The sequence below is a fragment of the Cimex lectularius genome, unplaced genomic scaffold (assembly GCF_000648675.2).
Source record: "Cimex lectularius strain Harlan isolate CLEC.00 unplaced genomic scaffold, Clec_2.1 scaffold330, whole genome shotgun sequence".
Taxonomy (NCBI): Eukaryota; Metazoa; Arthropoda; class Insecta; order Hemiptera; family Cimicidae; genus Cimex; species Cimex lectularius.
Window position 1 is genome coordinate 373,305 of NW_019394173.1, and position 23,515 is coordinate 396,819.

The window sequence follows — 23,515 nt, forward strand, 5'->3', positions numbered from 1 at the left end:
TTATTAATATGGAAAAAAAGGTGTATTGTTACACATTTTTTGGTGCGGTTCCTGTCAATGGTTTGTCACAATTGGTATAGTTTATCTTTCTTTCTTTTTTTATGTTCTGTGTACATAGATTTTATATAAATATGCTGTCGATACGGCTTTGTAAGTTGGGGGATTATTTATATCTTATTATAAATATATATGTATAGTTTATATTAAAAAAAGATAAGAAATTAAAAAAAAAAAATGAGCAGACTATGAAGTTAATAAAATGTACAAAAACAATGGGAGTTAAAAATTTTTTTAAAAAAAAATATTATATGCATATGTGACTTTTTTTTTTAAATTTCAGTTTGTAATAATTTTAATAATCTACTATTGGTAAACGTCTTGTCGCATTGTGCATCGTATTATCAGCATATGGGATCGAAAACAATTTGTCTTTGTCGGATTGTAATTTTGGGGACAGCCGGGCTCAAATCGTTCTCCAACTCTTCTTTTTGTCTCCTATCTTGATGATACGTCATCTATCGGTGACGGTATGTCATTACTACTCCATTCCACGATGTAATGAAAAACCTAAAAAGAAATGGAAAATTGTGCCTTTTTTAATGCAAAAAAATTGTTTCCCCCCTCTTCTAATCTTTGACTCTTAATCGCATTTGTACATAGTTTTTAAATAAATAGATGATGCTGCCCCTTTTAGGGAAAAAACTCAATAATTTCCTTTATTTCTGGTATTTTTTTTTTTTTTAATAAAAAAACAAACATGAGATCCTTAACAATTGGTAAATTGTGTATATACATAATATAGATCAAACCGAAGTATATTTTAAATAATTATGTATTATAAAATAAAACAAAAAATGTTAGGATGATTAGTTAATTTTTAAAAAGGGAATTGACTTTTTCTTTTCTTTTTCTGTTTTTTATTCTTTTCAATTTATTATATACAATAATGATTTGTTTAACCTTTTTTAAAAAAAAACAAACAACAGCAATATATTGATGATGTAATTATTTTATTAGAACATTTTTATTCGACAGAAGTGGCAACCAGTGTAATTAATTTTATTACCCCTGTGCTCAAGAAATTTTTTCACAACAATGAGAACTTTTAACAATTTGTATGAATAGTGGAGGGGGGAGCATATTAATACTAGATATCGGGGTCTGATTTTTTTTCTATGACTATATTTGTCAGGCACGAAAGGTGTATGTACCGATTTACAATCGATTGCAAATTATGTATTAAAAAAAATTTTTTAAACAAAAAAACCAAAAAAATATTGATGCAAATAAATAAAAACTGTTGAATTTCTCATGATGTGTTTGACTACTGCCTCTACTCCCCAGAATTTATCACAAATCATTAAGAAAATGAAATTTTGTCACAAATCTAAAACAGAAAATGTCATTGGGTGCCAAGCCTGAAACAAAATATTACATTTTCCTCCAAGTTAAATTAATTCGCCCTTATGAAACATAAAATGGCATTTGGTATCATAACATTGTACGATGTTTCGTACAGTTAACCACCCAACCTAGGGCTGTACATTGACAAAAGTCATAGGATCCATGATGCCTAGATAAACGATCAAACCTGACTCTTCACGACAAATGTACGATACAAGACAATAACATGCCATCGAACTGTGGGGTTCAACCAAATGTTTTCCAATCCAGCATCCTCCGAAAAATAGGAAACGCTCCTTTCAACAATCACATGATCCGCCACAGTGAGTTTAAAATTTCTTTTGTAGAAAATGTCATAAAATCCTGATACATAAAATTTCACCCTTTCATTACCCCCGAATCCCTTAGTTTTAAGCCAAACACCCCATACTATCTCCAATAATCCTAGGAGAATAAAACAGACAAGTCTCAATCAAGACCTGTTGGGCAGCGAGACATAGAAGAAGTGTTATCACTGTGATTCTCCATACCCTAGTGCTAGATTTTGTTTTTTTTATATAGTTTATTATAAATTTGTATTAACTATTTTACTTATAGTTTATAAACTCCTACAAACTAAAATAAAAAAATGACGCTACATTTCTGAAACAAAGTGATAGTGACACCATTTTTAGATTAAAAAAAAAGAAGACATTTGAATAACAATATCAACAGAAACTAAACCACCATTCTGAAACAAATTGGCTCAGTATTGACCCAGGAAATGACATTTTTGAAACAAAAGACGTTTGTAAAACAAACTTAATAAAATGATATGAAACAAAATCATATTTCTGAAAAAAAATTACCCACAAACTCCATATTAACAATGACACAAAGCCACCATTCTGATATAAAATGACATTTGTTAAACAAAATGACATCCACGCAGTTTTTAAGGACATTTGAGAAACAAAATTATATTTCTAAAAAAATTACCCACAATGACCGTACTGAAACAATGACACAAAGCCACCATTCTGATATAAAATGACATTTGTGAAACAAAATGACGTTTGTAAAACAAACTTAATAAAATGTTTTATATGATTTTATGATACATATGTCGTTAAAAAGCTACGTTCCTCTTTTCCAAACGGTCTGCCCGCCATTAAAATCCTTTTAGCCGTCTTAAATTATAGCCGTTTCAATCAGATATTTCGATAACGACTAATCAAAAATCGGATTAATTTTAGGGGTGAAAAAATCGCTAAATTTAAATTCAAACAAAAATTTATATTTATGGATCTCTGGAGGTTCTACAACTAAATTCCGTATTAGTTTCACGAGAAAAAAATTCTTATGACCTGGTTTACTTAAAAAATATTTGGTTTTTAGAGACGCTTTTTGGTATTGATAAACTTTTTTAGCTTTATTATTATTCACATAGTTGATTTTGAGCAAATAGAACGGCGAAGTATACTTCCCTAATAACTTTGATTGCTCATGTTTTGGGCTTGTACAAAAAATACCCGATCGGTTCCTTCGTTTGTTTTGGAGCCATCTGTGTACCGTATCATTGTATCTGATGCTCTCCTGTGATCTTCCTCTCCTTTATAGACCATTGAGACTTTATAGGAAGCTGTGAAGATTGTTTCCGGGATCATATAATCAGTCCCCATTTTTAATAAACGCAGTCACCATGTAGACACATAGTGGCACAAAGCCACCATTGTGATATAAAATGACATTTTTGAAACAAAATTATATTTATGCAACAAAATAACAAAGACATCATCCTGAAATATTTTGGTGACCCCCCACACAAAAAAGACGAGTACATTTCTTGGAGAGAAAAAACCACTGGAAAATAATATTTAAGACCAATCCCCAAAACATAAATGGCATTTTTGAAACGAGATGATGACATAAGGAAACATTTTGAATAAAACAGGCGCCTTTCGGAAAAAATACGTTTTTCATCATTATGAAACATTTGTGAAACAGTCACATTTTGTATGACACTTCAAATGGCATTTGTGAACCAAAATGACACATGAGCCTCCATCCAATGATATCAAACCCGTTATGAAAAGAAAAAATGTCATTAAGAAAGTCATTCAGTCACATCTGAACATGTCACGTAAAGTTTATATTGTATACTGAACCAAAAAGAAGCTTTTTTGAGTTGTGGACGAGGTACGGCAGAGTAAATAAATGATTTATCGCACAACTATTTCCCTCCGCTGTCGAATAGCGGTTTTCGACCGAGGATCAGCGAGGGCGTCCTTGGCTTTGTCTGATCCAAGGCCGGCTTTACGAGAACGAAAAGCCGTTTTATCCCAACGGTTTTAATAAGGCAGATGATCCAGAAATTAATCCCTTCCACCGGCCGTCTTCGAAGCGAGACGGTGCGCTGCCAGGCCATCAATCGCAGGCCCAAATGGATATCCCGGAAATTTTCAGAAATTGTCAAATTGTTTGTTTGAGACGACAAACATCAAGTGGTCATCGCTTGCCCTCTGAGTTTCAAAACTTTAAACTTTAATGTTTCTGCTGATTTGGGAAAATCTTGGAAGGATGTACAAAGCAGTACAAAGAAGGGATGTATTCTGACATGAGACTTATGGGTGAATGGTTTGCTTATAATCCACTATCACTTAGTAGTGAATCCCCAAGTTTATGTGGTTTAATATCCTGAGTTAAATTAAGAAGGATAGATAAAATTTCTATGTTGTGAAGTATGTTTTTGGTAAGACAAACCGTAAATAAAAACCGTCCTCTTGATTCAGGTCCTGTCGCCAGTAAAGGAAAGATCATCGTAATAATAAATTTTTTAAATATTAACATCCGCGTGCCCCTACACGCAAGTTCATTAAAAAATTTATGCGCGATAAAACTAAAAATTTGCAAGGAACTCGACAATCTCGAAAAGAAAATTGAAGAGATTTTGAAGAGGTCTACCGAATGATCTCTCTCTCTCTCTCTCTCTCTCTCTCTCTCTCTCTCTCTTTTTTCTTTTTGTCTTTCTCTACCTTTCTATCACACACTCCCTCTCGCTCTCTTCCTTCATGCAAACTATAATTTCTAGGGTACAAAAAAAAGTTCCCGCTTGGTCGCAAGTGAAAGGTTGTTTCAACATTACAATTCCGTTAGTTGGGTACTGGATTTGCCACCCTTCGGGTCAATTAACACAACTGTTACCATTTCTCGTGGAAAATGTTATTGTCCAGTCTGTCATCGATAAAATCACGTCTGTCATTGTCATCGTTGACCAGGACTGTTGTGGGACAACATTCTTCGCCTTGTATGGTCGCGCGGGGTTATTCAGCCTAGTGTAATTCTAATTATTAGAAATATTTATGATTAATTATTGATCGAATCGCACGTGGAGGAACAAAGAGGGAACAGGAACGGATTTTAACCTTGTGTTCTGTTTTCCGCCTGGGCAAATTCGTTGAAGATGAGACATGTAGGTGAGCGTCGGCCATTTTGAAGAAGAACTGGATCTTCCTTTAAACAGAGTCTATTGATGTACTTTTTGGCGGAGGTGGGAAGCTAGTTACAATTATTGACCGTATGCACCTGGGCGAAAAAAATTATAAAAGATTATGAAAAGAAAAAAAAAATAGGCGCCGAATATTTCCTGTTAATGTATTTAACCATCTGAAGGTCGGCCACGCCTAAGTCTCGGAGGTATAAAAGCACGCCACGGTCTGTCCTGACTTCAGACTTGACCTTCTTACCGAAATCGACACAGTCCTAGGAACAATGAGTCCGTTGGTGAGTGATTTTTCTAAATAATGTAAACCCAGAAAAGGGTTTTTAGAAAAGGGAGTTGAATGATGATAATTGGCCATTTGTAGGAGGTGCTCTTCTTCTGCTTGGTAGCTACCGTATCTGCCGGTCCACATGTGGCCGTCGGTCCGGCCGGCGTCTGGGGAGGCTCCGTCGCCGTACCCGCAGTTGCTAAGACTGTCGGCTACTCTACACACACCGTAGGAGTAGCTGCCGCCCCCGCTGTCGGCTATGCCGCCGCCCCTGTTGTCGCCGCTAGGACTTACGGAGTCGCTGCCGGCCCCGCTGTCGGAGTCGCTGCCGCTCCCGCTGTCGGAGTCGTGGCCGCTAGGACTTATGGAGTAGCTGCCGCCCCCGCTGTCGGATACGCTGCCGGCCCCGCTGTCGGAGTCGCTGCCGCTCCCGCTGTCGGAGGACTTATGGAGTAGCTGCTGCCCCCGCTTTCGGATACGCCGCCGCCCCCGCTGTCGGATACGCTGCCGCCCCCGCTGTCGGAGTCGTCGCTGCTAGAACTTACGGAGTAGCCGCCGCCCCCGCTGTCGTTTCTCACCGAACTGACGTCGCTCACGTCCCGACCACCGCCGTAGTCGACACCCCCACCGTCGTCCAAGGCACCGCTCTTTCAAAGACCGTCCACTACGAGAACCGCCCCGTCGTCACCGGCTACACCAGCACCGTCGTGAAGCCCGACCTCGGCAGACTCGCCACTCCCCTCCACACCGTCACCCAACAGAGGGTAGCCGCTGTCGGCAGGCCCGTCCAGACCGTCGTACCCCACGTCACCCAGGTCCAACCCGAAGTCCACGTTCAGAGAGTCGCCGTAGACGTCCCCGTCAAGACACCCGTCGTCAGCGAAGTGGAAGTCCGCACTCCAGTCGTTCAATCCGCCCCCGTCGTAGCCGCTGCTCCCGCCGTCGGTGTCGTCGCCGCCAGGACTTACGGAGTAGCCACTGCTCCCGCTGTCGGCTATGCCGCCGCCCCTGTTGTCGCCGCTAGGACTTACGGAGTCGCTGCCGCTCCCGCCGTAGGAGTCGTCGCCGCTAAGACTTACGGAGTCGCCGCCGCCCCTGCTGTCGGTTATGCCACCGGATACGCCGCCGCCCCCGCCGTAGTCGCCGCCGCCAAGACTTACGGAGTCGCTGCCGCCCCTGCTGTCGGTTACGCCACAGGATATGCCGCCGCCCCCGCCGTAGTCGCCGCCAAGACTTACGGATACGCCGCCGCCCCCGCCGTAGTCGCCGCCAAGACTTACGGAGTCGCTGCCGCCCCTGCTGTCGGTTATGCTACCGGATACGCCGCCGCCCCCGCTGTAGTCGCCGCCAAGACATACGGAGTCGCCGCCGCCCCCGCCGTCGGATACGCCACCCACGGCGTTGTCGGCCACCATGGAGTCGTTGCCAAAACCGTTTGGTAATTTCTCTAAACACTTCCCTTCTCCTATTATATAATAAAGTCTCACTTTTTTTTTTTAAATTTATCATGTCTATTTTATTTCCTCGACCTTACCCTCTACTAAATTTTAAGCATACGCAACAAGAATAGAATAACAATGATATTCTATTTTGGCTGGGCCTTCGAGAAAATGCCGAATGAATAAAATTTCTTTAATGAAATCCGTTATTACGTGTTACGAGCAGTTTGAAGACCCAGCAAATGCTTTAATTGCTAAGGACGATGTTCAAAATGTCAAGGGCGAATTGTATTTCGTTAAAGCTGAGCCAGAGCTAAGCACTCGGCCTTTATATTTATATAGTTTTATTTTATTTTATTTATTTATTTTTTGAGGGGGGCGAAAATACCGATTAAAAACCGCATCCAAAAAGTTTTTCGTTTTTAATTTCTAGAAAACGTGCTTTATCTAGTCGAGACGAAGGTCAGCGCAGCGCACCAGTCCCACCTTAGGATTGATTTATTTTAAAACGAGATCTTTTCCCTTTGTATCATGATACAGATCAAACACTTTCAAGGTTGATTCCGCCTTAAGTTGTCTTAACCGCCTCGCAGACCCGGAACCAAGGGTCGAACAGCGAAACAAGACGGACCCCGGGTTGTAAACGGTCCGTGATTTAAATCGGCTATTGCAGTTTGCCAATGCAACTTTATTTGTTAGTGGGGCGTTTATTTCCGTCCGGTCGGATTGGCTTGTAGCCATCGCCGTCACGAACCTACAGCGAGGACGGGCGGACCCAGAAAATAAGACTAATAAGACAATCCGATTAAAGGTAAAAACAGATATTACAGAGTAAATGGAGGCATAGTCCCTTTAAAACTGACTTGGAAATGATTAAAAAAAGCCATATTTAATATACATATATTAACATAAAATACAATGGGTATATAAATGGTCAATTGGCATATTAAAAAGGACGGTTATACAAATATAAATCGAAAAAATTCCAAAATAATACAAAGGACACGAGATTTTTTATTTACTTCTTGTCTTTTGAATTGTCCAGGCTGGACGAGATAGGAACAAAAATGAAGACATGGCGGTTTTGTTACGTCGAGGTCTCGTCGGCTGTCGTTCGTCCAGCCGTGGTATCATCAATTGCTTCAGTTAAAATTCGTCCAGTGATGGCATCATCAATCGCATCAGTTTTTGCAATTCGTCCAGTGATGGCATCTTCCATCTCATCGGCTTTTGAGGTCTGTGCAGCCGCTGCATCTTCCGTCGTGTCAACCTTCAAAGTTCGTCCAGCCGCGGCGTCATCCATCTCGTCGCCCTTTTCCGCTTTCGGCTTCCTGTCGTCGCCGTACTGCTCGTGCAGTTCGACTAGCCTGCTTGAGATGATGTCGCTCCTTTGAGACGTCTGGCTCATCTTGCTGAAAAGGCCTTTGCACTGTTCTTCCAGCCGCTGGAGCCTGGCCTGCCTCGCATCCAGGATCTCTTCTGCCGTCCTCGGCTTTGCAGGTTCTTTCTCGACTTTGTCTTCTTTTTCTTCTTCCTTAACGTGCTCTGGCTGTTTGGGCTCTTCGCACCCGTCATCCCAGGCGAGGACTTTACACGGGTCTTCTTCCTCGACTATAGGGCTTTTTTCCTTCTCTTTCCAATTGTCTTCTTCGTCTTGCGAGTCGGAAGGAGATTCTTCGTAGCCGCTCTCGGCCGAACTAATCTGCTGTTTTCTCGAGGCGAATTCCGTTCTGAGGACTTTCCAGTCTTCTTCCGTTTTGGTATTTTTGGCACGTGCGAGGGCCCAATTTTCCTTGCACTCTTCCAGCTCCCTTTTGAGGTCTTTGAGCATGTTCCTCTTCTGGGCTAGCTCATACCGAAGGACCTTCTCGTGCGTATGGAGCTGTTTGTGTTGGGATTTGAGCTTGTTGACAACGCCCCAGGTGGTGTGGAGCTCGGCTGCGACGACGGCCAGCCTACTCTCCTGCTCCACGAGCCTGTGCTCGAGGGTTGTGTTGAGGTCCTTGAGCCTGCCGACTTCCTTGACGAGGGAGTTCTTCTCGAGGATGAGGTCCTTGAGGCGGAGGAAGGTCTGACTGACGCTGATGACCAGCTTGGGTCCAGACGGCGTCTCGACGCTCTTGTAACAGCTATCTGGCGGAACGTCCTCCGGGGCGTGTTTAACATGATGGCCTAGGAGTTCGACGAGCAGCTTCCAGACTTTGCTCAGGTGGCTGGCTACGTCGTCTTCCGCTTGTTCCGCGTTGGGAAGGTCTTTGTTCTCAGCCAGGTTGAGCAGAGTGCTCGCCAGGTCGTTGATCTTACCCGAAGCCGTCAAATGGTTCACCAAATCGTGGTGCTCTTCCAAAACCCTGGTCACTCTCCCAACGCTATCCCCGGGAGAGAGTACTTGACCGAACAGCTGGTTAACGATGTCCATCTGGGCAGAGACGTTATAAAGGTCTTCGGACTTTCCGGCTAGCTGGAGTTTCAAGTCGCTGATCTCGGCTTTGGCGGCGTCGAGAGCCGTGTCCAGTGTGGACACCCTCTCCTCGAGCTCTTTGTTCCTTTCTTCGACGATGGCGATCTGCTGTTCCGCGATCTCTTTCCTCGAGTCAGACGCGACCACCCTGGCCCTCTCCCTCTCAATCTCCATCTGGTGACTGATGGCCACCGCTCTCGACCTCTCTTCGTACAAGTCCCGGAGCCTTCGCATGTTCTCGACTTCCTTCTCGTACTGCAAGCCCGTTTCCTCGATGGCGGCGAGTTTCGCCTTCAGCTCGTTTACCTGCGATACACACATCTTATACAAATTTAGAAAAAAAGGTATGCAAAAGAAAACAGGTGTTTAAATATAAATTGATCGTAGCCGATCTCCTGGTCTACTCATTTTAAGTGTTATGTCTGTTAAAAGCGTTTTGGCACTTGCTACTTGTATATTACAATGTGTAGCATATTCCAGATAGTCTAGGTTCTAACAGTTCGATCTACCATCTAGTAAGGGATGTCTAGTGATGGCTATGAATGGTTAGCGATGGTAAGTAAACGCTACGTATGGCCAGTTTGAGATAATTAATGAAAGTTATCGATGCCCAGTGAGTTATGATTGGTTAGTGATGATTATGAATGTTTAGTAATAGCTATATAGACATCACAATAGTTTGGATTAGGGAGGAGATAATTATTGATAGTAGTCAATGTTGGGTGTTTGTAATGAATGAATGGTGAAGGTGTAGGGTTGGCAGGGATGTTTTGGAACGATATATTTCTGATCTCTATAGAGATTAAGCTTCATAGGAGCCTGACAGGTCCTATCAGGTATTTTTGGTTGGGGATAAGTACATAGGGTTCAAGATGGTTTATCACCATCACTGTCTGTGATAGGGTTGATAAGTCACCCAACCATCACTGAAGATGGAAAATGGCGAAACAACGATACTTGGGCCAGGACGATCGGACGGTCTCACGGCGTAATTCCGCGCGTCGCCAAGGGCTTAAAATCGAACGTCTTTGTCATCTTGGCTCGTTCAATCGTAAACATCAATTCAACAAGCAAACAACATAACAGAATTCCCTTGGATATAAATAAAACGACGCATCTTTTACTTCTTTGCCGATCAAGAGGGTTGTCCAAGCGTCTTTGCAAGTTCAAAGGTCTCCCGTGGTGACCCGTTGCCAAAATCTGAGGATCATGACCAATGATCAGATTCGTACAATAATCCGCTTCACGGCTTGCCAATCCCTTTGTTTATAAATAAACATCGTGTATTTTTAAACCACCCTCTAAGGACAAGGTTCGAGATTTTCACCGCGGGGGGAAGATTCATATGATGGATTAAAAGATTTTCCTTAATCCAAATGAGTTCTTTAATCGTTTTTTTAAAGCTTCTACGTTAATGCTCCTGTTTGGCTCCTTTCCAGGATTTAAATTGACGCGGCTGACGTTTAAATACAGTCGCGGATTTTCCAGGCTGTTTAAACCAGATTAAAGAACGAGGAAGGGTTTCGCATCCGGTGCGGGAATAAATAAAGGAAGAAAGCTTCTTTCTGGCACGAGGTTTAGGAAAAAAGGAAAAACTTGAAAAAAAAACTGGTCGGGGTTTTTTGTGTTTATTTCGAATTTTCACCTGCTGTTCTCTGATTTTCAGCATGTCACCTCCGATTATCGCGACATCTTTGAGCGCTTTGATCTGCCTCTCGAGTTCTTCGAGTTCTTCTTTCTTTTCCGAATCGATTTCGACTGATTCCTCGCAGTCTAGTTTATGTTTTAAAGTTTCGTTTTCTTTTTTGACCCTTTCGTTCTCCTCTGTCAACTGGGCGATCCTGGTATTGAGCGACTGGATCGCGTCGTGTCTTGCCTCCCTCTTTTTCCTCAGTTCCTCTTTGAACCTCTCCATCTCTTCTATCCTGGTCTTTTTACGTTCCTCGTAGTCGTCCGGGGCCGGCTGAAAGCCAAACATTTCAATTTGAAGAAATGGTCTTGAACAATAAAAAACACCGGACTCACGTTTTCCAACGGCCCGTCGGACTCTTCGTGGACCTCCCTACTCCAAACTGCTCCCATGGCTTGCGCCGGCTGAAAAATATAGGAATTAAACCGTAATTAGCGAGACGTGACGGTACCACCACCACTCGTCCCTTTGAAATGAATCAAAGCTTTAGCAGGTGCAATGTATTTCTACCGAGGGAACGTCTACAGGAAAGAAAGATTTTGGCACAAAATGAAATTTGCCTGGAAAAATTGATTTTTCGAAAAAACCCAATAAAAACTGAACAGCTTAGCCACGCCTACTTTGACATAATTGGGATATTAGTTTTTTCGTAAGTTTAGCCACGCCCACTTTTTTTTATAATAGTACATTTTATCAATTTACTCAGGCTTACTTTGAACATTAATGTACAATTGGACAACCAGATTGACCACGATATCTTTGACGCAACTTTTGACCAAAAAACGACCAATAATTTTATGTTTTTGTAAAACAAAGTGAAACAAAATATTTTAATTTTTAATACTTGTATCGTTTTTAATGACAGACCGGGGAAATTTTCGATTGATTTCGATCTTCCATGGAAAAGTCAACAACCTGCAACCAAGCTGAACGGGATAATTTCCTCCATGGTTTGCCAAACGGGCAAGTTGCAGCAGATCATGGAATTGATTTTTTTAAATATACGACTACCCAAGAAACTACATAAGCACACAATATTATGCAAGTTTAACATAGGGCAAATTAAAATACGTCATTTGAAGATGAATCAAATGACCTCCATCACCGCCCGCACTCTCAGGTGTAATTAACGATGTCCATTTGTTTTCAGCCCCCTAAAGCGTTCAAGCCGAGTCATTGTTTATTTACGCTTTTGCCCGGATTTTATTTCGCAATCTTGTTCAATTACGCTCTAAAATTGGAGTATTTGTCGACCTGCCAACATCGCCTGGACCGTGAATGGAAAAATAAGCACCTTGATTAAGCCCAGTTTAAAAATTTGTCAGCTTGGGAGTTTATAATAAGACAGAAAGAAGGTCAGTAGTTTTTTTTTTAAAGAAACAAATAATGTAATCAATTTCCAGCTATAGCCGGTTCTCGGGTGGTCATTATTCTCCTTAAGCATACTTCCACCCGTAATTTTATTACTTCATTTAATGAAATTTTGAGCACTTACCTTTCATATAAGTGTCGTTGGGTTTAAGGTCGGTTTAGAACTGAGGAACCCTCTCGACTCCCGGTGCTATTTCTGTTCGTAGCTCCCGCCTGTGGTGGGAGGCCGCTTCACAAATATACGGATGACGTCCGGTGCAAGGAGACTGACCCTTGTTCCTGGTCACGTGGTGAAAACAAACCGTACGGGGTGCTGGAAGGATGCGTTCGGATGGAGTATGACGGAACGAAATTTTGACTTTGAAAAATGTCATAATCATAAAGTGATTGTCGCTTGTAACTCGGAAATTTTAGGATTTACCGTTCAGTGCTGACGAATTTTCGACTTTGGATACGCACTGTCCCCGAACCGAACGACGAAAAGAAGCTGCTATTAAATGAACATTTCAATAAAATTAAAATAAAGAAAAGGATATTTTCCTAAACATTGGTAAAAAAATTTAACATTTAAACAAACCTAAAAACCCAAAAAACCTATCTGCAAGCTTCGCCAATAGCAAAATCTGCTAACCAGGTAAGCCATGCCCTGAATAACGTCGTTATACAACAAATCTGGCAAGTTATCCACTCCCTTGTTGACGTCATTAGACAATACGTCTACGATATGTCACTCAGTTTGGCTGATCCAAATTGACGTCATTAGACAATATGCCTAAGATATGAACTTGTTTGGCTGATACAAATTTGACTTCATTACACAATGTGTCTAAAATATGTCAACCTGTTTAGCGGATACAAATTTGACGTCATTAGACAATGTGTCTAAATATGTCAACTGGTTTGGCTGATACAAATTTGACGTCATTAGACAATGTCTAAATATGTCAACCGGTTTGGCTGATACAAATTTGACCTCATTTGACAATGTTTCTAAGATAGGTCAACCTTTTTGGCTGATATAAATTTGTCGTCATTAGACAATGAGTCTAAGATATGAACCTTTTTGGCTAATACAAATTTGACGTCATTAGACAATGGGTCTACGATGTGTCAACCGGTTTGTCTGATATAAATTTGACGTCATTAGACAATAAGTCTAAGATATGAACCGGTTTGGCTGATACAAATTTGACGTCATTAGACAATGTGCGTACGATGTGTCAACCGCTTTGGCTGATATAAATTTGACGTCATTAGACAATGGGTCTACGATGTGTCAACCTTTTTGGCTGATATAAATTTGACGTCATTAGACAATATGTCTAAGATATGAACCTTTTTGGCTGATATAAATTTGACGTCATTAGACAATATCTTTCAGATATGAACCGGTTTGGCTGATACAAATTTGACGTCATTAGACAATGTGCGTACGATGTGTCAACCGCTTTGGCTGATATAAATTTGACGTCATTAGACAATGGGTCTACGATGTGCCAACCTTTTTGGCTGATATAAATTTGACGTCATTAGACAATATGTCTAAGATATGAACCTTTTTGGCTGATATAAATTTGACGTCATTAGACAATATCTTTCAGATATGAACCGGTTTGGCTGATATAAATTTGACGTCATTAGACAATGTGAGTAAATATGTCAACCGGTTTGGCTGATACAAATTTGACTTCATTTGACAATGTTTCTAAGATATGTTAACCTTTTTGGCTGATACAAATTTGACGTTATTACACAATGTGTTTACGATGTGTCAACCTGTTTGGCTGATACAAATTTGACGTTATTATTCATCATCGTACAATTTATCTTCACTCACTTTGGCGCCATAAGACACTCAACATCCATTTTAGCCAAATTTACTTCGCTGTAATTAGACAATTTGTCTATGATAAGTGTTCATGCTTCACCAAACCAAATTTGACGTCGTTAGAATATATATTGAACTATTTATCTTCACCCAACGCCATTAGACATTTAAACTCCAGTTTAGCTTTGGTTTGGTGACAATTTATACAAGCCATTATGATGACCATTAAATAAATAACCAACACTCTAAACCTAATTTTGAATTTCCTTTTGTATAAAAGAAACATTAAAAGTCAGCACGTTGTTGAATAGGTTATATTACAATAGTTTTTTTATTGATCAGTAATCTTTACAAATTTGGAAATGCCTGGCTAGACAACAAACCTAAGATACGAATATGTATAATTTATGAGTTGTTCCGGATGAAGATGTAAGCCTACATGTTGTTGCTAGATGATGTATCTTCAATTTGAAAGATGATTCGTTAACCCATGCCAGGCGTGTTTATGTATCCTGATGGTTGATAATTCATACATTAAAATTGATCTTTATGAACCACTGATTTAAGGTAAGTAACCATTGACATAAGGTATGTTAATGAGTGAAAGGGAGGGTTTTTCAAATTGGCATCCCTGCAAATGACAGATTGAGCTTTGTTTTTGTCACTTTTGTCATCAGAAACGTGTGAATAGATAAAAAGGTCAATATTTTTACTCACCGTTCTGCAGGCAGGCTAGGCCCCGAGTGAGCCGGCTACGGGAAGTGATCGGGGCCAGTCTCCCATTTACGGGCATAGACCTTCAAAATGAGAAATTTTTCGACGCGCAGTTGTGCAACGCGTTTTTTCTCCTCGAAAATCGTTTTCCGTTCCGCGTCTAATATTAAAAACCGCGGTTGGGCCATTGTTCCGAAAAGGTGTTGGGCAACGGCCAGCCCAAACAGTCGGAAAACGGATGACTCAAGTTCACCCGAGCTGTTGCACCCATCATTATAAATAAAAAAGGTGAATAACGTGGTTGGATGGCAAATGTTTAATTTTGCTACTTTGCTAAGAGAGTGAGTAAATTACGAAGAAGCAGAAATTCTCAGCTCATAAGGCAATTTTACTATTACTGACAAGTATTGCGGTTAATTACAAATAATTACAGACAGCAATGAAAGAAAAAAGAACAGTTTAGCATAGGAATTGAAAAGAAAACAATACACAGAACGTGAATGTGCCTGGTGAAATCGTTACTTATAAAAAAAAAAACAAAAAAACAAAGCCAATGCCCAATAAATAATATGAACTACCTAGCCACGCCCACTTTGACGTCACACTTTGACATTACCTCATCGTAATTAAATAATTTGTCATGTAATCAAATAGTCATATCCGCATTGACGTTATTAGACAAAATTTCTGACATTTTAGCCACGCCCACATATAATAATAATAATAATAATAAATGAATAATCATGTAATTATCAATTTCAGCGATGACATTGAACAATAGACATACCAAATTAGCCATATTCACTTTTAGGTCATTAGACAAAATTTCTGACATTTTAGCCACGCCCACTTTCAATAATAATAAATGAATAAAATATCGACCAATCAAATTTTCAATAATTGCTATGACATCATTGAACAATTGACCAACCAAATGAGCCATATCCACATTTACGTAAGTAGGCAAAATTTCTGACATTTTAGCCTCGCCAACTTACAGTAATAATAAATGAATAAAATATCGACCAATCAAATTATTAGCATCTGCTATGACGTCATTGAACAATTAACCAACCAAATTTGCCGTATCCACTTTACGTAATTAGGCAAAATTTCTGACATTTTAGCCACGCCTAATAATAATAATAAAAGAATAATCTTCAAATTATCAATTTCTGCTATGACTTCATTTAAAAATTGATCAAACCAATTACCCACGTTTACGTCGTTAGGCAAAATTTCTGACATTTTAGCCACGCCCACATATAATAATAATAAAAGAATAATGTTCAAATTATCAATTTCTGCTATGACTTCATTTAAAAATTGATCAAACCTATTACCCACTTTTACGTCGTTAGGCAAAATTTCGGACATTTTAGCCATGCCCACTTACGGTAATAATAAATGAATAAAATATCGACCAATCAAATTATTAGCATCTGCTATGACGTCATTGGACAATTAACTAACCAAATTAGCCATATCCACTTTCACGTCATCAGACAAAATTTCAGACATTTTAGCCACGCCCACGTATAATAATAATAAGTGAATAATCTTCAAATTATCAATTTCTGCTATGACATCATTGAACAACTGACGGATCAAATTACCCATATCCACTTTTATGTCGTTAGGCAAAATTTCGGACATTTTAGCCATGCCCACTTACAGTAATATTAAATGAATAAAATATCAACCAATCAAATTATTAGCATCTGCTATGACATCATTGAACAATTGTCCAACCAAATAAGCCATATTCACTTTTAGGTCACTAGACAAAATTTTTGACATTTTAGCCACGCCCACATATAATAATAATAAATGAATAATATATCGACCAATCAAATTTTCAATTTTGCTTGACGTCATTGAACAATTAACCAACAAATTAGCCATTTAACGTCATAGTCAATAGACTTTTGCTGCAATTAACCGACCAGAAAGTCACGTCCACTTTGCCGTCATTTAACTACCAACGACTTGACTATCAACGTTATTACTGATCGTCAGGATATGAAAGTTAAACGGACGCTCTTTCGACGCCAACATTAAAGAAACTAACCTACCAGGTTTATGCCAACATTGACCTCATTGAAGTATCATACGACCAATGTTAACTCCAACATTGACGTCACTGCCCAACTGACCGGCCATGCGATGACAAACCATTACTGATGCCATTGAGCTTTTCAACTCCAATAATGACGTCATTGGGCAATTTGCTGAGATTTGAACATTTCCACAATTGTTCCTTAAGAAATGCATTGGTGGAAATTTCATTCTTTTCTCTGCTTTCCTACATTTTACACAAATACATTTTATATGAAGTTGATTTGAAAAAGTTGAAGCTTAATTGTAGGGTTATCGTTGTGATCATTTCACCTTCATAAAGAATTCAATTGCCGGGCAGAGCGTTTAAACGCTTCTGAGAGTACGTGCAGACTAAAGACAATTTCGTTCTAGTCAAACCAAGATTGAAATGATATCACATGTTATCACATGTTGAAAAAAATTAAATAAATAATTTGTGCTGATATAAACAAAAATTATAACTCAATTAATTAAGGTTTTTAGTTGAGATAAAAAAATCAATGTCAAGAGCGGGATTCGAACCCACGACCTTCGGCTAGATACGCCGCTACTCTACCACCTGAGCTATCGTGACTTCGATCCACTCAGACACCAACTTCCCATCTGAACCCCATCTTTTGAATTTTCTCTCCTTTTTGCCATTTTTCAAATGTCGTGTAATCTATTTGATTCTCGGCGACAAATGAAATGGCCACGGAGAGCTTTAGTGAAGTATACTTCATTTTAATTCATTAAATTCACTAGTTAATACCGCGACTTCTTCTAGGGTCTGCCTATTTTTCTACGTTTCGTCTATGAGGCTCGTTCGTATAGGTGGAATGTTCATCTAGGATTTTTTTGCCTTCTTTTCTCTATTTTTTAAAATGATTATTCGGAAATCGTGAGATGCGGACTGGTGTGATGTAGGTTTCAGAAAAACATTTTTTTCATCGTGCCAACGTTTCGACCTTTATTGAGATCATCTTCAGGGCCTGGGATTTACAAACATTGTTTACATTTAACAAATATATGTTATCGATATTGAATTTGATTAATGATATTGGCGTAGCTGCGACTGAGTGTCTGTTCAGTAATTGATGCTGTGTTTATCTCTGTTGATGTAAACAATTTCTAAAAAGTTACGTTTATGTTTGTTTTGTTCTGTGTGTAATATTTTTGGATTGTAGAAGTCGATATTGTATTTGTGTTCAAAATGGTGGGTAGCGAGTGCTGAAGGATTTTGCTTGGTTTTTTTGCAACCATAGATATTCACTAGTTTTCGTGGTCCGCTTGACCAATTAATATCTTTCAATTAATTAAGGTTTTTAGTTGAGATAAAAAAGTCAGTGTCATGAGCGGGATTCGAAGGTGGGGTTGAGATGGGAAGTTGGTGTCTGAATGGATCGAAGTCACGATACCTCAGGTGGTAGAGTAGCGACGTATTGAGCCGAAGGTCGTGGGTTCGAATCCCGCTCATGACATTGACTTTTTTATGACAACTAAAAACCTTAATTAATTGAAAGATATTAATTGGACCACGAAAACTAGTGAATTGAAAAAAATATAACCTACACCCGCCATCTTTTGGAACTCTTGAAGACTAGTGCAGTTCGGATGAACCTCTAGAAGATGAAGGATGGCCTAGTTTTGATTATTTTTTCGTGTTTGGGTTTAATTGGTTGAATATCATGAAATACTTGTCACTTTTTTGTCGTTACAGATGCTCAACTTGATTGTGATCACCTATTATTGCTAGTGATGAGAAAGTAATGGGATTTCTGCTATAGACTGTTAAATGTTGTCATGATTAATAAAATGGTATCTTAATGGTATTAAGTTTGCAGATTGTTTGTCGGGTTAGGGATGGTTACAGAACGATTAAAGAGGTAAGCTATGACCTGCTTGTAGATGGGTTCGCTAGAGTACGCTAGTGTGTATATAGAATCTTTTGGTCATTCGCCCACGGATTGTTCAATCGAGGATAATATGCCTATTGTAAGTTCTTTGTAATATTTTTATTTACCAATAATATGTTAGTTGACAATAATGTTGATGAAACTACTGACGTGAGTAGTTTTATGTTTCAAATTGACAATCAGGCTAAACGTTAATTTAAAAAACGAACAGGAGAAAGGTTTGGAATATAACATATGTTCTCTTATTCCTAGACGTTTGTCAAAGTTGATACGAAGTTTTAATACATAAGCTAGAAAAATAATCCGGAAACGTTATTTTTGACCTCTTAAACAACTAGACGAATATTCTGATTTGTTTGGAATTAAGGCTACCACAAGGGCCAAGGCTTCATGCTGTACCTGGTGTATACAAGTGACCTACCACAGATGGAAAACAACCTCGCAACATTTGGCAATGACAGAAAAGTGCATCCAGGCATCCACGAACCGACTCCAAAGTCAACAGCATCCATGACCGGACAGATACTTGGAAGGTCCAAATAAACGACCGAAATTCGTAGATGTAAATGCAACAAATGGTAAGGTAATCCATCCCAGAATTCAGTTATGACTTGATGAAAAATTAAGTTCGAAAGATATCAAAAGGAAAAGGGAAAGAACTTGATTGCTTTCTGGGAACGAATTTTCGACTATCATTATGGATGTATGATATATCAACCTTGAAGTTAATTATTTAGAAATGGTGAGATGCGGTCTGGTGCGATGTAGGTTTCAGAAAAACATTTTCTTTATCGTGCCAACGTTTCGATCTTTATTGAGATCATCTTCAGGCACAAAGTGTTTGTCTTCTGTGTAATGTGTGGTGATTAGTGATCGTTAATGGATATTTATTTAGAAATCGTGAGATGCGGTCTGGTGTGATGTAGGTTTCAGAAAACCTTTTCTTTATCGTGCCAACGTTTCGATCTTTATTGAGATCATCTTCAGGGCTCAAAGTGTTTGTCTTCTGTGTAATGTGTGGTGATTAGTGACCGTTAATCGATATTTATTTAGAAATCGTGAGATGCGGTCTGGTGTGATGTAGGTTTCAGAAAATCTTTTCTTTATCGTGCCAACGTTTCGATCTTTATTGAGATCATCTTCAGGGCTCAAAGTGTTTGTCTTCTGTGTAATGTCTGGTGATTAGTGACCGTTAATCGATATTTATTTAGAAATCGTGAGATGCGGTCTGGTGTGATGTAGGTTTCAGAAAAACATTTTCTTTATCGTGCCAACGTTTCGATCTTTATTGAGATCATCTTCAGGGCACAAAGTGTTTGTCTTCTGTGTAATGTGTGGTGATTAGTGATCGTTAATCGATATTTATTTAGAAATCGTGAGATGCGATCTGGTGTGATGTAGGTTTCAGAAAAACATTTTCTTTATCGTGCCAACGTTTCGATCTTTATTGAGATCATCTTCAGGGCACAAAGTGTTGTCTTCTGTGTAATGTGTGGTGATTAGTGACCGTTAATCGATATTTATTTAGAAATCGTGAGATGCGGTCTGGTGTGATGTAGGTTTCAGAGAAACATTTTCTTTATCGTGCCAACGTTTCGATCTTTATTGAGATCATCTTCAGGGCCTAAGATTTACAAACATTGTTTACATATAACAATTACATTTTGGATGTGGAAAAGTGAATTTATACAATGCAAAATATTCATTCATATATATGAAAGTAAATCCCAGGCCCTGAAGATGATCTCAATAAAGATTGAAACGTGGCACGATAAAGAAAATGTTTTTCTGAAACCTACATCACACCAGACCGCATTTCACGATTTCTAAATAAATATCGATTAACGGTCACTAATCACCACACACTTGAAGTTAATGACATACCAAAAGAAGTGTGGTATTGGAAAATACTTTATGATAAATGAATAATAGAAAGATATGTGATGGCTGGACGATACTTTATCGTAGGGGATCATTCAAACGGGCAACACTGGAAAAACTGTTTTATAAAATACCTTGTAGCCCCTGGTGGCTGGAAACATAATACAAAATTAGCGGGTCCCCACATAACCTCCTTTGCAGTGCTGAAGCACGTTATAATACAACTATTTAAAAAATATACCTATACTAACAACGTTAAGTACTGAAATAAATCTTTTTTGAAAATGTACAATTCTTCCACGGGGTGATGAGTCTTTGGCGCTCTGTGGTTGATGACGGTCTTGCTGCTGAGGTTCGCGCGTTGATATTGCTCGTAGTTGTTTGTTGAGGTGTTGCTGTTGCTGCTGCTCTGATTGTTGGTACTGTTGTAGTTGTCATTGTCAATTGCTGCTCTGAAATGTTTGTAGTTGAAAATATGACTGTGGTTGAATCTGTTGTTGTTTCTGTAGCGTTTAATAAGTTGAAACCCTAGAACTTGACGTGACGTTTGCATTTGAGATCTTTGATGTTGTTGCTGACTTTTAAATCGGTGTTTGTTGTTGCTGCAGTTGATTTTGAGGTGTGACTTGGGTGATTTGATGTTGCTGGACCTCACGATTTTGAGATTGAAGGTACACGTTGGGACTGGAGAGAATCGTGTGGTGAATGCAACGTTGAATCGATGTTTGAACAATCTGCTGTTGATTTGCCACTTGATGTTCTGATCCAGGTTGACGGTCGTGGAAATTATGTTGATCCTCATTGAGCGTCGGGTGCGGACGAGCAGGTCTTCCTGGGTGTTGTAGCAGGTCATTTTTCTGAATTTCTGTTTGTGTGCTGTCCGATGGTCATTAGCTTTCCGATCAGACGTTCATTTCAAAATGCGTGCGGCTAACGGTGAGAGTTCAATTGAAGAATGAGCTTAAGTTAGCTAATAGTGCAATGACATCGTAGGTGTGACCAAAAAGCTAACAACTAACCGTCTTACAACTTCAAAATAAGGCTAGCGAAATTGGTGAACCGAATGTCCAATGACACCAAGGGGATTAAGGTCATGCTGGCTGACCAATTGTACAAGGATTTCAAAGAGGGCGTGGCTAAAGATCATTAGATATGACGAAGATTTCCAATATTTAACTTTCTTATAACTGCAAGATGGGGTCGGCCAATCTATTGTCCAATGACACCAAGGGTCATGCTGGCTGTCCAATTGTACAATGTTTTCAAAGGGGGCGTGGCAAAAGATCCTTATTATTGTACAATGACGTCAAAGTGGGCGTGGTTAAAGGTCAGTATTTAAAAGTAAGATGACATCATTAGATATGACGAAGATTGCCAATACTTAACTTTCTTATAACTGCAAAATGGGGTCGGTCAATCTATTGTCCAATGACACCAAGGGTCATGCTGGCTGTCCAATTGTACAATGTTTTCAAAGGGGGCGTGGCTAAAAGTCATTGTTATAGAATCACCAACTTATCCCATCGGCCAACTGATACACACGGTATGCCTATTAGCACTATCTACACCTTCAACGCCAACCTAATCACGATGCCAGCCGTGTGCTACATAGTCAGCACATCGTTACGACTGAAGAAGACTAAGCCATTTAGGTAAATTCCGTAAAAAGTTACGCGGTTAGCCAAACTGTACAAATTATGACACTAACGAGTGGACTAATATGTATTGGACGAAATTAGCCATTGGGAAATTAATAGATGATAAATTCTCAAGCTATTTTATCAAAAATATTTTTTATTTAACAGAGTTCGTTTTTCACAATTGAATTTATAAATATAATAGCTCTGTATGTTGTAGCAAAATTTACAAAGCTTTGTGGTTAAGATATTTTTCTTAGGTTTAAAAAAATTGCGATAGTATTTACATAGTTTTTAATTACATAACACTGCTTAAAATGGGTGAATTTCCACTGTTATGATTGGGAAATGTACGTGATTTCGTGCTTTCTCGACGGTGATCATGATTTAAATCGCCACTTGAGCCCGAGGTAAAAGACGACCCTGTAAAAGAGGACCATCGCGACAAGGGTGAGCACTTCGGACCAAGGCGAGACACCTTGCAGCTTGAGGTAGTAGAGGGTGACCTCCGGGTCCTGGAAGTGGCAGTAGACAGGGTCGCTGCACTCCAGCTTCTCCCTGTTCATGCCGAAGACGGCGATCACGAGGGCCGTGACCCCGGACCGCATGAACGACAGGTTCAACAGGGGCGTCATGTACTTCGGTATGTCCCGGGCGAAATCGAAGCCGTAAATGGCCAGCCCGAGGAACGGGGCGATCGAAAGCGGTCCCACGGCGGCTCCGTTCTTCAAACAAAAAAACAAAATTTTAACGCATTTATTACAAATTTGAGATGTATCGGGTTGAAAACGTACCGTCACACTGAAAACGGAACCGATCGCCAGGCCGATCCCGTCTGCGACGAAAGCGACTGACAATCCGACTGCGACGAATACAAGAAACCTCTCCAATTCCATCGGCAGCCCGGAAAGAGGATATACTATCGATAAATATATCAGATTGAACAGGGCCTACAGATAAACAGAATATTGTACAAAGAACAAAAAATGTTCTGAACAAAAGTCCTGGATAACTCACGATTCCTGGAACCCTGGAGAACGTCAGAGCTACGTAATAAGGAAAAAGGCCGTACCACTGGTTGAAAAGTTCCTTCTTGACCAGCTTAACCTCAAAAGGATCTGGAAAATGTACAAGGATTAAAGTTTTAAGAAGCAACAGGGTTGTTCACACTTGTTACATGTGAGTATAGGGCCCATGCACTGTGTGTAAGTGTGGAATATGATGACCCCGATGCAGAACTTCATATGGTTGAAGAACTGGTTGCCGTCCTTGGCCATTTTGTAGAACATGATCGCCAGGGTGAGCGAGCAGAAGAGCGTGTTGCCCAGTTGAATCCTCAGTCCGAC

At 39.8% G+C, this 23,515-nt stretch overlaps 3 protein-coding genes across 3 annotated transcripts in view; 1 reads left to right on the forward strand and 2 right to left on the reverse strand.

Moving 5' to 3' along the window:
- The first annotated feature begins 4,421 nt into the window (after positions 1-4,421).
- On the forward strand, positions 4,422-6,658 carry LOC106663096 (elastin-like). The gene is made up of 3 exons (XM_014387671.2): positions 4,422-5,166; positions 5,250-5,515; positions 5,599-6,658. Exons 1-3 carry the CDS (start codon positions 5,155-5,157, stop codon positions 6,593-6,595), a joined length of 1,275 nt encoding a protein of 424 aa, XP_014243157.1. The 5' UTR covers positions 4,422-5,154; the 3' UTR covers positions 6,596-6,658.
- Positions 6,659-7,609: 951 nt separating this feature from the next.
- Positions 7,610-12,343, reverse strand: LOC106663095 (kinesin-like protein KIF20B). The gene is made up of 4 exons (XM_014387670.2): positions 12,239-12,343; positions 11,079-11,147; positions 10,699-11,016; positions 7,610-9,359 (listed from the first exon to the last, which is right to left on the reverse strand). Exons 2-4 carry the CDS (start codon positions 11,133-11,135, stop codon positions 7,680-7,682), a joined length of 2,055 nt encoding a protein of 684 aa, XP_014243156.1. The 5' UTR covers positions 11,136-11,147; positions 12,239-12,343; the 3' UTR covers positions 7,610-7,679.
- Positions 12,344-22,306: 9,963 nt separating this feature from the next.
- Positions 22,307-23,515, reverse strand: part of LOC106663239 (ATP-binding cassette sub-family G member 1-like) — a 38,072-nt gene continuing 36,863 nt past the window's right edge. The window contains exons 7-10 of the mRNA XM_014387924.2: positions 23,347-23,515; positions 23,187-23,287; positions 22,964-23,119; positions 22,307-22,894 (exon numbers count right to left, since the gene is read on the reverse strand). Of these exons, the coding sequence (XP_014243410.1) occupies positions 22,550-22,894; positions 22,964-23,119; positions 23,187-23,287; positions 23,347-23,515 (771 nt within the window). The 3' untranslated portion in view covers positions 22,307-22,549. The remainder of the gene's footprint in view (positions 22,895-22,963; positions 23,120-23,186; positions 23,288-23,346) is intronic.

Excerpts from the sequence above, each read along its gene's own strand:
- LOC106663096 (XM_014387671.2), top strand. Across the intron at positions 5,516-5,598 it reads GGAGTCGTGGCCGCTAGGAC|TTATGGAGTAGCTGCTGCCC; the intron begins TTATGGAGTAGC and ends CTGTCGGAGGAC.
- LOC106663095 (XM_014387670.2), bottom strand. The coding sequence starts at position 11,135 with ATGGGAGCAGTTTGGAGTAGGGAGGTCCACGAAGAGTCCGACGGGCCG. Across the intron at positions 11,017-11,078 it reads CCGACGGGCCGTTGGAAAAC|CCGGCCCCGGACGACTACGA; the intron begins GTGAGTCCGGTG and ends TTTGGCTTTCAG. Across the intron at positions 9,360-10,698 it reads TGAAAATCAGAGAACAGCAG|GTAAACGAGCTGAAGGCGAA; the intron begins GTGAAAATTCGA and ends TGTGTATCGCAG.